The 14,848-nt window shown below is 42.5% G+C and overlaps 1 protein-coding gene and 1 non-coding gene across 2 annotated transcripts in view; one reads left to right on the top strand and one right to left on the bottom strand.

The window, feature by feature from the left end:
* Positions 1–14,848, top strand: part of LOC140953837 (uncharacterized) — a 148,203-nt gene that overhangs the window by 42,051 nt on the left and 91,304 nt on the right. Inside the window, exons 47-63 of the mRNA XM_073403217.1 lie at positions 50–378; positions 759–900; positions 2,074–2,396; positions 2,715–2,856; positions 3,548–3,870; positions 4,294–4,435; positions 5,095–5,399; positions 5,858–5,996; positions 6,528–6,853; positions 7,667–7,808; positions 8,364–8,686; positions 9,270–9,411; positions 10,145–10,470; positions 10,758–10,899; positions 12,820–13,142; positions 13,510–13,654; positions 14,125–14,453. Of these exons, the coding sequence (XP_073259318.1) occupies positions 50–378; positions 759–900; positions 2,074–2,396; positions 2,715–2,856; positions 3,548–3,870; positions 4,294–4,435; positions 5,095–5,399; positions 5,858–5,996; positions 6,528–6,853; positions 7,667–7,808; positions 8,364–8,686; positions 9,270–9,411; positions 10,145–10,470; positions 10,758–10,899; positions 12,820–13,142; positions 13,510–13,654; positions 14,125–14,453 (4,043 nt within the window). The remainder of the gene's footprint in view (positions 1–49; positions 379–758; positions 901–2,073; positions 2,397–2,714; positions 2,857–3,547; positions 3,871–4,293; positions 4,436–5,094; positions 5,400–5,857; positions 5,997–6,527; positions 6,854–7,666; positions 7,809–8,363; positions 8,687–9,269; positions 9,412–10,144; positions 10,471–10,757; positions 10,900–12,819; positions 13,143–13,509; positions 13,655–14,124; positions 14,454–14,848) is intronic.
* On the bottom strand, positions 4,115–4,202 carry Trnam-cau (transfer RNA methionine (anticodon CAU)). The gene is given in 2 exon segments: positions 4,115–4,150; positions 4,166–4,202. It is a non-coding gene; the product is annotated as a tRNA-Met (tRNA).

Below are 14,848 nucleotides of genomic sequence, written 5' to 3'. Positions count from 1 at the left end.
ACAGGCCCTAATGTGATTTCTAAAAGGTGTAACTCTTTATTTGTGTCAGAGCGATTTTACGACAGACCTATTGGCCTGCAAAACTACCGAATTAAAAATGCGGCCATCACAGCTTCGTCTCAGTGGGATCAGAATCACGCACCCTGGTTGGCGCGGCTTCACCGGTCGCGTCGCGGACGGTTCATTGGCGCCTGGTCTTCCCGCCGCAATGATTATAAACAATGGCTGCAGGTTGATATGGGAAGGTCAATGAAGGTCACAGGAATTGCTACTCAGGGACGGCAGGACGCTGACCAGTGGGTCACTGCGTACTATGTGTATATTAGTTCGGATGGAGTCAACTTCGCCAAAGTCAAACACTGGTGGAATTACGTCAAGGTAGAGTTTTTTCCATGGCACTGACAACCGAGAAGTTATGTTCTTATTACGTAGGCTTGTAATAGCTGGATACCGTCATAAAGCGCAAAAAAAAGCAAAAAACTTCGTCCAACAGTTTATATTAGGTAATTCCCCAGCGTTTTTACAATGAATATATACTCAAGACCCAAGACAATTATACCTGTTAAAAAGAACAAGGGCTGAGAAGATAAATATAATAAACATATAATATTTTACGAGGAGACCTCCAATCACCTAACGGTGGTTTTCAGGAGGGTCCTCTAAAATGAAGGTAAAAAATACATTAAAAATAAAACTAAAATACGGCTAAAAACTAATACAACTAAAGTGAATTTCTAATCGTTTTTCTTGCTGTTTAGACGTTCCAAGGCAACAGAGACCGGATGTCAGTTCAAACACATTCCATCGATCCTCCAATTTACGGCCGTTATGTTCGAATCATACCACGTGGCTGGAGATCGCACATTTCAATGCGACTGGAGCTGTATGGAGGACCATGGAGTAAGTGATATAGTAGTAGTTTTCTAAAGTGGAAAATAAATGAGTTCACTCTCAAAGTTAGAAATGATATTACAGTCGGACCTCTACTAACGGCCACCTCTCTACGACGGCCATTTTTTGGGGGGGAAGGGGGTGGGGGGGCAGTCCATGTATTCACTCTTCTTTCAACCTCTCTACAACGGCCACCTCTCTACGACGGCCATTTTTTTTTTGGGGGAGGGGGGAGGAGGCGGGCAGTCCATGTATTCACTCTTCTTTCAACCTCTCTACAATGGCCACCTCTCTACAACGGCCTTTTTTTTTGGAGGGGGGGGAGGGGGCGGGCAGTCCATGTATTCACTCTTCTTTCAACCTCTCTACAATGGCCACTTTCTTCTGTCCCCAAGGTGGCCGTTGTACAGAGGTGCTACTGTATGTATTGGCGGATTAATCTTTGTATGCAGTTAATGACTTTGTCGTCTTCTGTCCTAGTCCTAAAAACTGACTATACTTGGAACATATGTTTACGTTTTGAGCACGGCCTATCCTGGAATCATTCACCATTCAAAGAAATTTGAATCAAGTTATGCAGAGTCAGAAGGCCCAAACACTCTCTTCATTTTTTCCTTCCACTTTTGCTATTTACATTCTACACTTCACTTACTTTCATTTGTTATTACATACTAGAATACTTGGCATAACGTTCGTACTGACATAATATAAGTTTAACAGTGGCGGATCCGGGGGAGGGGCCTTGGCGGCCCTTGCCCCCCTTATTTTTAGACCAAACTGAGGCCCGAATGGCCGAAAAATTTTTTTTGAGACTCCCCCCTTATTTCAGGATCTGGATGACCGCCCCCCCCCCCCTTATCTGAAGGTCTGGAACCGTAACTGAGTTATGCTACTCAAGCTTGTCTTGCTGCTGACAGTTCACAACCTCAGTCTCGTCACGGTCGCTGCTCGAACAACTTAAAAGAAACGTGTTGAATCAATGGAGGCCCGTACGAAAATGTTTCCTTCCCAACATTCCTTGCATTCCTCATTGCCAAACTTTTATCGCTTTAAAGATAAGTAAGGACTTTGTCAATCCTCATTCGGCTGTGGTTAAATATGACAAAACAATTCTTCACTTGTTTTCGCATCCTGAAGATTCTTCACATTTGACGATTGTTAATGACAATTTCTTTTCATCAGATCGTTGTGACATGCCCCTGGGTCTTGAAGATGGTCGTGTACCGGATCCACTCATACGCGCCTCTTCCTTCTATAACTACTACTGTGGACCGTTTAACGCAAGGCTCAACAGACGGCGGTACGGGAGGCAGGGAGGGGCCTGGTGCGCAAAGAAACGAGACAGACGTCAGTGGCTGCAGGTGGATTTTGGCGCGCTTTCGACAGTGTCAGGCGTCGCTACTCAGGGAAGACAGAACTCAGCTCAATGGGTTACGAGTTATTATGTATCCTACAGTAGAAATGGCTACAAGTTCGCTCCTTACAGGGAAGGCAGGCGTACACGGGTGAGGGCTCTTGCTTGTTTGTTTTATTTGTTTTATTTATTTGCCACACAATAATAGAAATTACGTAGAAAAAAATGGCGAGGAGACCTAACAGAATGTGTCTATGTGACGTTTAACACGCAATCGATAATCCCTTGTTTTACTCTTGCAAAGTGTATACTGTGTATACTGCAATCGTGGTCTTTTTGATATGCTCAGTTCAGTCTACTTGCAGACGTTTCTTTTTCCTTTGCTTCATAGAAGATGTCTTTGGGCAGGCTCTTTGAGATAACGTAGTTTTAGTTAAAATGTTTAATTCACCCGTTCTTTTACCTTTAGATATTCCAAGGCAATTACGATCGATTCATAATCGTGCGGCACCGGCTGAAAAAACGCATCACAGCTCGCTTTTTCAGGATACACCCAGTCACGTGGTATAGCTGGATCTCTATGCGTGTGGAATTTTATGGCTGTGTAGTCGGTAAGTAAATAGAGACCTTTAGATTCAAGGACGAGGACGACTACGAGTACGAGATTTGACTTAAAGTTTTTTCGCGTATTCTCAAAATATAGACTTCCCGAAAGCTTCATTTTACCATTTGTTACTAGGAAAGTTAGCACTGTTACCTTTAGTGAAGGAGGTTATACCCTCTCCCCATCTTAAAATGATAAAACTACTAACATTTGATAACTTGTTTCCGCCACTTCGACATTCTCGCTAAGACTCGTAGCAGAGTGACGACGGCTACCACATTTGCCCGCCAAAATGATGCTGGCTCACGCGCGTGCTCTACTTAGTATTGAGAGAATCTCGTACTCGTAGTCGTACTCGTCTTAGAATCTAAAGCTCTCTAATAGCCTGTAGAACGGGCATTACTTTCTGCGGTTTTTAGGCTTTTTTAAGCGTGGAGTGCTTGACACGCGACACGGGGAGGCTCCTTTCTCGCCGCGTGCGTGAATGTTTACACTTTTCATCCACAGACTCAAAAAGTTAATGTTCAGCATAGAAAACGTCACCAAAGAAAGTACTCCTTAGTAGCTTTATTTCAAAGGTAATATCTTACGATTTCATCCAAAGTCACAATTGTTAAATTTTAACTTAATATCTCCATATCGAACCGTCGAAGGTGAAGTGCTAAAACGATATTTTCGCGGGATTGTCTATATTGTAGGACCAAGGTGCAACAAGCCCCTGGGCTTACAAAATGGCCGTATCCGTTCATCACAACTGAGCGCTTCATCCAGCTGGGACCGAAATCACGGCCCTAACAACGGCAGACTTTATTTCCACCAGCGCGGAAAGAGTGGAGCCTGGTGCGCGCGCCATAACAATCGTCTCCAGTGGTATCAGGTTAACTTTGGTCGCGCCACACGGGTGGTGAAGGTTGCTACGCAAGGGCGAAAGGATTACCGTCAGTGGGTTACTCAGTATTATTTGTCGTTCAGTCAGGATGGGATACATTTTGCGCACTACAAACAAAACAGTAATCGAAAGGTAAGAGAGTCGAGGTTAATTTTTCACGTTAAACTCTTGGTCTTCAGAGAGCAGCAAAAAGGAAAGGCTTGTTAAATTTCGTCTACAGCAGACTAAAAATGAATACACTATACACAATAAATGAAATGCTTTTGACTTCGTCTCGTTTTCACTGTTTTTGTTCCAATGTTTACGTACAAAGTTGTATTTTACTTTTTCCTGCATTTTGCCAATTTCATTGCCTTCAAAAAGGGAAAAGATCCCGTGCCCCGTGTGAGGATCGAACTCACGACCTTCAGATTTCTTCTTTATAGATTATGAGACTGACGCGCTGCCTACTGCGCTAACGAGGCACTTACAAATTTTGCTATAAAACTAACTATTTTAAAAGGAACAACGACAACATGTAAAATAGTTTGCTAACTTGTAGAACACATCCTTAAGTATTTCACAGGAAACAGAGATCAAAACAGTGTAGTCCAGCACGGGCTTTATCCCAGGATCAAGGCGTACATCATCCGGGTTCATCCGTGGGGATGGTACCGACACATATCCATGCGGGTGGAGTTTTACGGATGTAGAGAAGGTGAGATGAATGACAAGTTCTTCTCCTGAGAGCGGCTACAAAATGATTACAAAACAAATATTTATCCCTCAAGAAACCTTGCATAGAGTCCTAATTGTTTTCATTTGCTGATCCAAAAACTAAAGAGGCAACCAAAAGCCTGTAAACTCTATGAAGGTTCTACCGGGATTTGGACGGCGGAACATATTTCCAAGTAGGGAGCTGACCAGTGACTTGAAGTGGGGGAAGCCCTCCCCAGCCCCCCTCAGCTCCGTCGTCCCTCCGAGGCCCCTCCAAACCTCCCGGAAATTCGTATTGTAATGTTTCGATTACGAGAAGGAGTGTCTCAGCCGATATCTAGAAACTGAGAAGATCTATACTGTCAAAATGAAGATGGATTGCTATAGCCGCGAGCCCGGACTGAGAAGTAGACCGACTTCAAAGTGGTTGTCGACGTAAAGTGAAATACTCTTTCAAACTGTAGAGTGTGTGCTATACCTTCTCAAATGATCAGTGATTCATGAAAAAAAAGAAACAATACCAACACCAACAAAGCTCGTAAAGTTTAGAGTTAGTAATTACCATCACCTTTCTAAATCTCTTCTTCAAGGTAGTGGTTTTCATTATTTTCACTTTAAAAATTGTTAATACCTTTTTGAAAAATTCCCTCCAATTTTCAGATCGTTGTGTCATGCCACTTGGTTTAGAAGACAAACGGGTTCCAAACGGACATTTGACTGCCTCAAGTTATTATAACTATCGCCTTTCACCCTGGTATGGCCGACTCAATAGTATCTACTCATGGAGCGTGCGCAGAAATCGTGTGGGTCAGTGGTTCCAAGTGAACTTTGTGGAGTTAATGCGTATAAAAGGCGTGGCTACTCAGGGCCGACAGAACGCCAATCAGTGGGTAAGAAGCTACACAGTCAGATACAGCGTTGATGGAATGAGCTTCAGACCATACAGAGAAAATAGGCGAGTCAAGGTAATGTATTGCAGCGGGCATATATGCCTTAAGTCACAAGTATATTAAGTTCTGTCTGATGTCAAAAATTACATGGTCATACGCCCTCTAAGTCATTGTTTATATGGAGAAAAATTGTTTCGGGTTGAAGGATCACTCACCTACTCGAGCTCAGTACCTTGGGCGAGCCAACTTTGCCTTCATTTCCGTGCAAAACTTGGCAAACCGTTTACATGAGAACAAAGAGTTGCCTCGGCTAAAAGGATGACCCGCCTACCCGAGTTTGGTTGCTGAAAGGACGAAGAACTGAAACCGATCATAGCTTGCGGGCACGCGTTTCCGCCGATATGGTGCGCGTTGCATATGTTTGCTCCAAGTTTTGATTGGTTTGTTCGGTTACATGGGTGTGCTTGCCCGAAGTTGTTAGTTTCCTATTTTAAAAAACGTAAATTGTTTCTTTTGTTTGTTATTTTTTTTAGATATTCAACGGAAACACAGATCGTCATTCCGTAGTTTATCATCAGTTTGTCAGACCGTTCAAAGCCATTTACGTCCGCATCTACCCAAGAAGTTGGTACGGCTGGATTTCCATGAGAGCGGAGCTTTACGGCTGCTCGGGTAAGAATGCGATTGGGCCACTGATTTTGCTTGTCAGCTGATGTTGATATGCTCATGGTATTGGACACCGAGCATCAATCAACCTTAGAGACACAGGGACAGTCAGTCGCCAGGGTCGGGAGGAAAGGCGCGACAAACGTTTCCAAGCACGAGCGGAAGAACCCCTGGGTATCGAGACTAACAACACCATGTCGAAACGGTCAAGCGAATGGTGGCTCCTGATTGGGCAAAAAAATGCTTTGTATTATTGTGCCCAATCGGCGAACAGCATCTCCTGAGTTCTTTTGCAATTTCAAAACGAGGCTTGTTTGTGAAATTTGTTCATCTGACGTAAACATGCATAAGGGCTATTTGTTGCTTGCCCGCTTAAAAAGCAAATCTCGTTTCCTAGACGTTTAAGAAACAACAAACTGTGAAGGTTGGCTGGAATCTTAGGTTTTAACCTTGTAGCTTTTCGGCAAAGTTTTAAGTTATGTCGTATGTTATACTACCTTGTAAAGCCTCTGTATCTATCCTTTCTCCCATTCCTAGCGTCCCTTTGTAACCGCCCCTTGGGTATGCGAAATGGTCGTATACGCAATCACAAGATCACCGCCTCATCATCGTACAACCGTTTCCATGCTGCATGGCTTGGGAGACTGGGAAGAGTTAAGACCGGGAGGTATATTGGGGCGTGGTGCGCAAAATACAAGAATTATAATCAGTGGTTCAAAGTCGACTTTGGTAGACCGATGAAGACTACTAAAATTGCTACTCAAGGAAGACAGGATGTGGGGCACTGGATAACGTCGTACTATGTGTCGTTTAGTGCTGACAACATTCACTGGGCAATGTATCGGTTCAGAAGTGTTAACAAGGTAAGAAAGATCAGAAAACATAACAACTGGTTTTTGCTGAGCAACCAGATTAACTGGTGAAGTTGTATTGCGTTATTAGGGCTTCGAAAGGGATCTTTTGCGATGATAACCGCGCCGCAACCGCGACGTCAAAAAAATTAAAAAATATTAAAATGTATTGCGTTACTAGGGATATAAAAGGGAACTTGTATGACGTTACGTTACAGAGAAACGGGCAACAAAAAACGGCCACTCGTTTTGCAACATTGTTGCATAACGAGTCGAATACCGATGTTGCGCGTTTTGTTACCCACTTTCGAACCCTTCTTCTAACAAATGAGGGTTTGTTCTCGTTGGTGGTAAAAAGCGCAACATCGCTATTCAACTCGTTTTGCAGCAATCTTGCAAAAAAAGTTGCACGTTTTTTGTTGCCTTTTTTGTCGTACTTAACTGCACCGCCATCGCTTCGTCAAGAGAATGAGAATGAGAATGAAAATGAGAATAAGGGTTATTATGACAAAGAACATGAGAATGGAAATGAGAATGAAGATGAGGATGAGGATGAAAGCAAAAATGAGCACGAGGATGAGGATGAAAAGGAATATGAATATGAATATGAAAATGAAAACTAGGATGAGGATGAAAGTGAAAATAAAAAAATATGAAATTAAAAAAAACTGAGGATAATAATGAAGATGATGATGACGATGATACTCACGATCATAAGCTATGAATACACAAGATTTTTAGCTCGTGATTCCCTTTCTCTGTACAGCGATGATGAGTTTGAGAACGCGTCGCTAAATTCCTTATTTTTTGTTTAATCGTCAACAGCTTTTACAAGCAAATCGCGACCAGAACAGCATTAAAATGAACGCCATTAACCCTGCCATTAGAGCTCGCTTCATCCGTCTTCATCCTCGAGGCTGGCATGGCTATCCGTGTCTGAGGGCTGAATTCTACGGATGTGCAGTTGGTAAGTTGCTTTTTTAATTGGTCTACCTGCGGACGTTAGTCTTCCTAAGGGCGTTAGCCCGTATCACGGTCATTACTCTATTTGAGGGTATCATCTCATGTCATGCGAAGGAATACTGGAATACTACAAATAAGGAAGAGGAGAGAAAGTGAAAGAGAAGGAGAAAAGGGAAAAAGAAACAACAATGATTTCAATCTTAGTATTTATGATGGCCACCTTTAAAAATAGTCTTCTTTTGGTAGGCTGCATCTTTTCTTTGAAAACTTGGATACTTGAAATTGCAAATATCTTGTCCCAATGGGATGTTATCTTGTTCATACTTAGACTTTAATTCAAACTAATAGAAAATTAAAACCCCAAAAGATGAAGACTAAATTTCGGTGAATGTATTCAGCTACATAATAGTTATCTACAAAGTTATATTTATAAGCAGTCTTAAGAAGTATTTTTTGTTTGCAATTATTTATAATTCGCACAGACTAAATATGTTGATAGTGTCCGAACAGTTTCGTTGCTTATCCTTCTCATCATCATACCATTTCGTGCTTTGCACAGATCGGTGTGACGTCCCACTTGGAATCCAAGATGGCCGCATCACTCGTTCTATGTTCACCGCTTCTTCCATGTACAACCACTACTACGGTCCCTGGTGTGCCAGACCTCAGGCGCAGAATCGAGGCCAAACCAGAGGAGGCTGGATCGCTAAGTATAGGAACGCGAAACAATGGTTGCAGGTTGATCTGGGAACTGTTTCAATTGTCAAGCGAATCGCTACCCAGGCTCGATATGATGCCAATCAATGGGTGACGTCATACACTGTTTCCTACAGCAATAATGGTGTCAGATTTTTCCCTTACAAGCAAGCGAGAAGAACCAGGGTAAGGATGTTTCTTTTTTTGTCTCAACATGGTTGGTACGCAATGTGCACATGTGTCCACTAACCTTTTTTATCGTGTGGCTGGTTTCCCGAGCAGGCAAGATAAAGCGAATCCTGCGATTTGATTGGATACCCGACGGGGCAAGATAGGTCTATACTACCTTCTCGAGTTTTCCCACAAGGTCCCGCAAGCCATATTATAAATTTTTTAGTGACCAAGCTTGTTCGGTCAAGGTCGCCAAATATTGGCCTGGTTTTGCGTTTGTATGGACCCCGACATCTTCTCTGTCCATTAAAACGCAATAAGAGAGCTTGCCCAACATCCGGTCATCTTTGCTCGCGCTTGGTCAGTAAGGCACGGTTTATATAGTAACTTCTGGTTCCAGTCGTTCAAAAGGTGGATAGCGCTGTCCACCGCGGATAAATCTCCATCCAGTTGATAGTGCAGTTGGTTTGCCTAATGGTTGTGCACTGAATAGTGATTTATCCAGGGAAAAGCACTCACTATCCAGCTATTGAAAAACTGTGGCCATAACTGTAAGAGTTTCTCTCTTTTACTGGCGTTTTCGCTGGCATTATTTCAGCTCTTCCAAGGAAACAGTGAACGTTACTTTGTGGTGGTGCACAGGCTACGCCCCGCCATAAGAGCGCGTTACATTCGTATTAACCCAAAGTCCTGGTACGGCTGGATTGCGATGAGACTGGAGTTGTTCGGCTGTAGACTAGGTATGTACCATGAACCTTGAAATTATGAAGATAGCTCGCAAACAGAGTTACGTTACAAGGATTCCTTTTTTCTTCCCCTTATCGCCTCAGACAGCTGACAAAATACGAGTCATAGAGAGAATTGCTGTCTTTTGTACCCATATAACTCCTGGTAATTAAAATGTTCTTTACAAACCTTTGCGCTTTTCGTACATCGCGTATTTCATTTCGATCCGTATAAGATTCTTACCCACCCAACTTCCAACCCCCAAATTTTAAGTGTTAACCCTGCGTTAGGGAAGGGGTAGGTGTTGACGTCGTTTTTACTTTTTGTGGAGGCACCCAATATAGTGCCTAGCACATCCTAACTCCTTGACTTGGGCCCTGGACGTGCAATCATCGTATTCCATTGGACAAAAGACTCTTTAGTAAACATTGTATTCCTTTCTGTTTATCGTTTAAATTGGTAACGACGGTACAAGTAGAGTTGGCCATGCGAAAAACTCGCATCCCCTCAACAGCGGATAGCAATAAATTCCTTCCAGCGAATCCGTTATTTTGTAGTTGAACAGTTTGCTTCTTCAGGGTAGAGAAGAACTATCGTTTTGACCACCATATTGGGAAATGTTGTTTCGTGGTACACAATCAAGAACCAGGTCAAAATCAGGCTGTGAATTGTAGTTATGCTATAGTAGCCCTCTACACCTACTTAATTACTCCGCGTTTTTAATAACGATTCAAATTTGAACAATAGGAAAATTGTGTAATCGTCCAATGGGACTTCAGGACAATCGACTGAAAAATCACTTCATGACGTCATCCTCCCGCTGGGACAAATACCATGGTCCTTACCGAGCTCGTCTTAACATCCGTCGCCATGGACGCTACATAGGGGCGTGGTCGTCTCAGTACAATAATCGATATCAATGGCTTCAAGTTGACTTCGCTGGACCAGCAAAAATTATCAGAATTTGCACTCAAGGGAGGCAGGACTTAAACCAGTGGGTCACGCAGTATTACGTGACTCGCAGCTTGGATGCTGTTAATTACCGGCCGTACAAGGAGCGAAATAATATCAAGGTATTGTTTTGTCAGAAAAGCTAATTGGTCTGGTAAATTGTAAAGTTTCAGATTGTTTGTATGTTTTCGTATTTTGTGTGATTTAAGCGTTACTTTCATTTGGTCAACTCTTTACAGTAACCCGCGCTGAAAGTTCGTGCTGAGCCCGAAACACTCCGTCTCGTCTGGGGAAAAACCCCTGGTACTCAGGGTAGCGTTGCGACTTCTCATCTGATGCTTAGTTAACTTAGTGCTTTGGTAATTTTAATTATTATATTTTGTCAACTGTTTTCGCTTCTATTTTTCAGTATTTCCCAGGTAACCGCGACCAGAATACCGTTGTCTGCCACCCTTTCATCCCCGCTCTTAGATGCCGCTTTGTGCGTATCCACCCATGGGGATGGTACCGACACATATCTATGAGAGTCGAGTTTTACGGATGCCGAACTGGTAAGGAGTAGTCAGTTACCACCTGTAAAAGAACAACACTGTTCTCCACTAGTGTTTCTTTTTCGTTGATAAATATACTTGGTACCGACACATATCTATGATATCTACCTAAATGCCATTGACAAAAAGAAACTGACTGCAGTTGTCCTCCTTGATCTAAGCAAAGCTTTCGACAGTATTGACCATCAAATACTCCTCGCTAAGTTACAGGACATTGGTGCGTCCAGACCTGCGATAAAATGGCTCGGAAGCTATTTAACCTCGCGATACCAATTTGTGCGAATAAATACAACTCTGTCGACCAAACTACCTGTTAGTTCTGGCGTTCCACAAGGGAGCATCCTTGGCCCATTACTCTTTAACATCTACGTTAATGATCTCCCTTCTGTGCCAGAAAATTGTACATCGCAGTGTTACGTCGACGATACCAAACTTCTCATGTCATTTCAACTCCGCGATCAGCACGAAACGATAGAAAAAATGAACAAGGACTTGTTAAGCATTAGGAATTGGTGCTTTGATAATCAGCTTTTACTCAACCCAGATAAAACAAAACTAGTGATATTCGGCAGCCGGCAAATGACTGCTAAGGTTAGCGACTTTAGGCTATTTCTATTGGGGAAGGAACTCGAGCCCGTTAAGGCTGCAAGAGACCTTGGTGTCACACTGGACTCTAACTTAACATATAATGAGCATATTGTTTCTACTGTATCCTCATGCATGTCACGTTTGGGTCAAATTAACCGCGTTAAGCATATTTTTAATAAACACGCGCTAATTATTATTATAAATGCCTTAGTTTTTAGTAAATTATTCTATTGCTCTTCTGTTTGGAGCAATACTACTCAAACTAATCTGGACAAGCTCCAAGCAGTACAGAATTTCGCTTGTCGTATTTTGAGCGGCGCTAAAAAATTCGATCACATAACTCCTTTGCTAAAAGACTTGCGCTGGCTACCAATCAGGCAACAACTTTATTTTCGTTTTGCTGTTCTGGTTTTTAAGTGCATGACGAGTTGTGCTCCGGAGTATTTGACATCAAAGCTCGTTGGAAGATCCGCCGTCTCGACAAGGAATACGAGAAATTCTCAACTTTTGAACATACCACTCTTCCGCACTGCCAGCGGCCAAAGGACCTTTCAATATAGAGCAACCTCTCTCTGGAATGAGTTGCAGCCTGCGCTCAAACTTAACCCATCCGTGACGGAATTCAAGTGTTTACTCAGGCAAAAGCTTCTTAATGACTGCTTTATTTAATTAATTTAATTAATTTTATTGACCTTTGTCTTCTTTTATCATTGTTATATTCTTATTGTCATGTACTTGGTTTATAATTTTGTAATGTAAAATTGACTCTGAAAAGCCCCGTGGGGACGAGCCAATAAAGTATGTATGTATGTATGTACTTGTCGAGAACAACACACGGCTTGTACTGTCCACCCGTACGTTTAGTGCTGTTTTGCTCTGCGATCGTAGACTGGAGCACAGTTGGTTGGTATAGATTTAATCAAACACAACTTACACACAGAAAAGTGGGGTCTATTTGTTTTATAAATTGATCAGAACAACAGCAATAACAACAATAAAAACAGAAAGGTGCCTCGTAGCGTTGGATTGTTCGAAAATTTAGTCCAGTTTAAGTATTTTTCAAGATCCCAAGAACTTTTTTTCGCTGCCTCAGTTTCTTCTTTTACTCAAGTTGAAATATCTCCTCCTAAACGTTTTTTGTGGCCAGTAGTTGGACAACACATTGAAAGCAATTTCTGTGACGTCATCCGTATGTCTGTACTCTGACAGATCATAGCTACCAATAACTACCAATAAAAGCGGGTGTAGCATTGTATACCGGCCTATCATGGGCTGCCACCTCTTAGAATGTCACATCTTTTAGTCTTACTGGTGTGATTCTTCCCCTCGCAGATAAATGCACCATGCCCCTCGGTATGGAAGACCGAAGAATCATATCGGGTCATCTTCGAGCGTCGTCGTCGTACAATTACAATCACGGACCTGACCGAGCGCGTCTAAACATCTACGCCAGCCACGGGAGAACGGGAGCCTGGGTTGCAAAATATCGCAACACCAGACAGTGGCTGCAAGTTGATTTGCAACAGCTGAGTATCATCAAAGGCATTGCTACACAGGGACGAAGAGAAGCCCATCAATATGTATCAAGATATACCTTGTCTTACAGTGTGAAGGGCATACGGTTTAGGCCTTACGTAGCTTATGGCAGAATAAAGGTAAACCTGTGATCACCGGTCACAGATATTGTAGCAGAATATCTTTACCTACATCATCGAAGGCGTTGGCCTTTCCTGACTTGTCTATTGATTCTTTACTAATCAGTTTCTCCAGAAATTAGTATATTTGAAACATGACGTAAGTATTTCGAGTCAAAATAATTGATACTCTTCTGTCAATCTAATTTCAAGAAGGTTGAATATGATCGTCTTAGTAAAGACATCGTCCTTATGTGAGGCCAGGAGAGAGTTTAATGTCCCTTTTTTCCGTCCAGTAATAGCCTGTATTCTTGTAGGATGCTCTTAAAGCTGTCTTGACTATCTTATTATTGTTAGTGTAACACTGAATTCTGTGCTTCTTTTATAGGTGTTTCGTGGAAATTATGATATTTACCATACGGTTTCATTGAAGATTATTCCACCAATAAGAGCACGGTTTTTGCGCATTCATCCCAAGTCTTGGCGCAGCTACATCGCCATGCGGGTTGAGCTTTATGGATGTCGATATCGAGGTAAATTCGAAGGCCTCTTACAATTAGTGTTCATTTTGCTCGAAGTGTGATAGTGAGCTTCTTTGCATTGCATTTGTGAGCTAAAAGGGTGTCTTTGGTGCCAAGGTGTATCCCGAGACAAGTAACCTTTCTTCACTTGCGCCCTCCACTCCGACGTTTAGCAAACTGTTATAATGGCGACCTATTACTGGCGTAAATCAGCAATACCTCTTTCTCATAGTATCTCATTCATGGACAAAAAAGACACTATTTGTTGTTTTACTTTTCAGAGACCAGGTCTAGCTCTCTTGAAAGACTATTCTTTCAATGGGGGAGGTTATGTTACTATTGCTGAATTTTTTTTTCTTGCTTGCAAGGGAAAGGTTCATATATTGCTTTTGTATCACTCCGTGACCAAGGATACCAACACAAGAGCAGTGATTGAACTCTACAAGGCTAATTTATTTGTGTTTGTTTCCTCCATTCATCAGAGCGATTCTTTGATCGAGCCGTGGGAATTCAAACAGGAAAGATAAAGAACGCTGCCTTTACCGCTTCATCGCAATGGGACAAATTCCACGCTCCTTTCCGTGCTCGACTGCACATTCGGAAACAGGGTCGCTACATTGGCGCGTGGGCTTCCCGCCCAAATAACCACAACCAGTGGCTGATGGTCGACCTGGGAATTCCCACTGATGTCACGGGCATAGCGACACAGGGAAGGCAGGATGCTGCCCAGTGGGTGACAGCGTTTTGGGTTTATTACAGTTTGGATGGAATGCACTTTTCAAGGGTCACGTATTGGTGGGACTATATAAGGGTGAGTGTTTTAGATCTTTTCAAACACTGAGATTAAACGTGTCACCCAGTGACACTAAGATGCACGTGTCAGGGTTCTGGGTTTATTACAGTCTGGGTGGTATGCACTTTTCAAGGGTCACGTATTGGTGGGACTATATAAGGGTGAGTGTTTTAGGTTTTTTCAAACACTGAGATAGAACGTGTCACCCAGTGACACCAAGATGCACGTGTCAGCGTTTTCGGTTTTTTACTGTTTGGGTAGAATGCACTTCACTGACATTTTATTTGCCACACAATAACAACAAGCTGCTCGTGACAGTGTCTTGGGTCTATTGCAGTTTGGATGGAGTATACCTTTCTGGGGTCGTATATGTCAGGGTGAAGTTTTAAGGTCTTTCGTGCAAGAAGAATCTA

This window comes from Porites lutea, chromosome 12 (genome assembly GCF_958299795.1).
Source record: "Porites lutea chromosome 12, jaPorLute2.1, whole genome shotgun sequence".
Lineage (NCBI taxonomy): Eukaryota > Metazoa > Cnidaria > Anthozoa > Scleractinia > Poritidae > Porites > Porites lutea.
The sequence above is the reverse complement of the archived record's forward strand: the minus strand, read 5'-3'. Positions and strand labels throughout refer to the sequence as shown.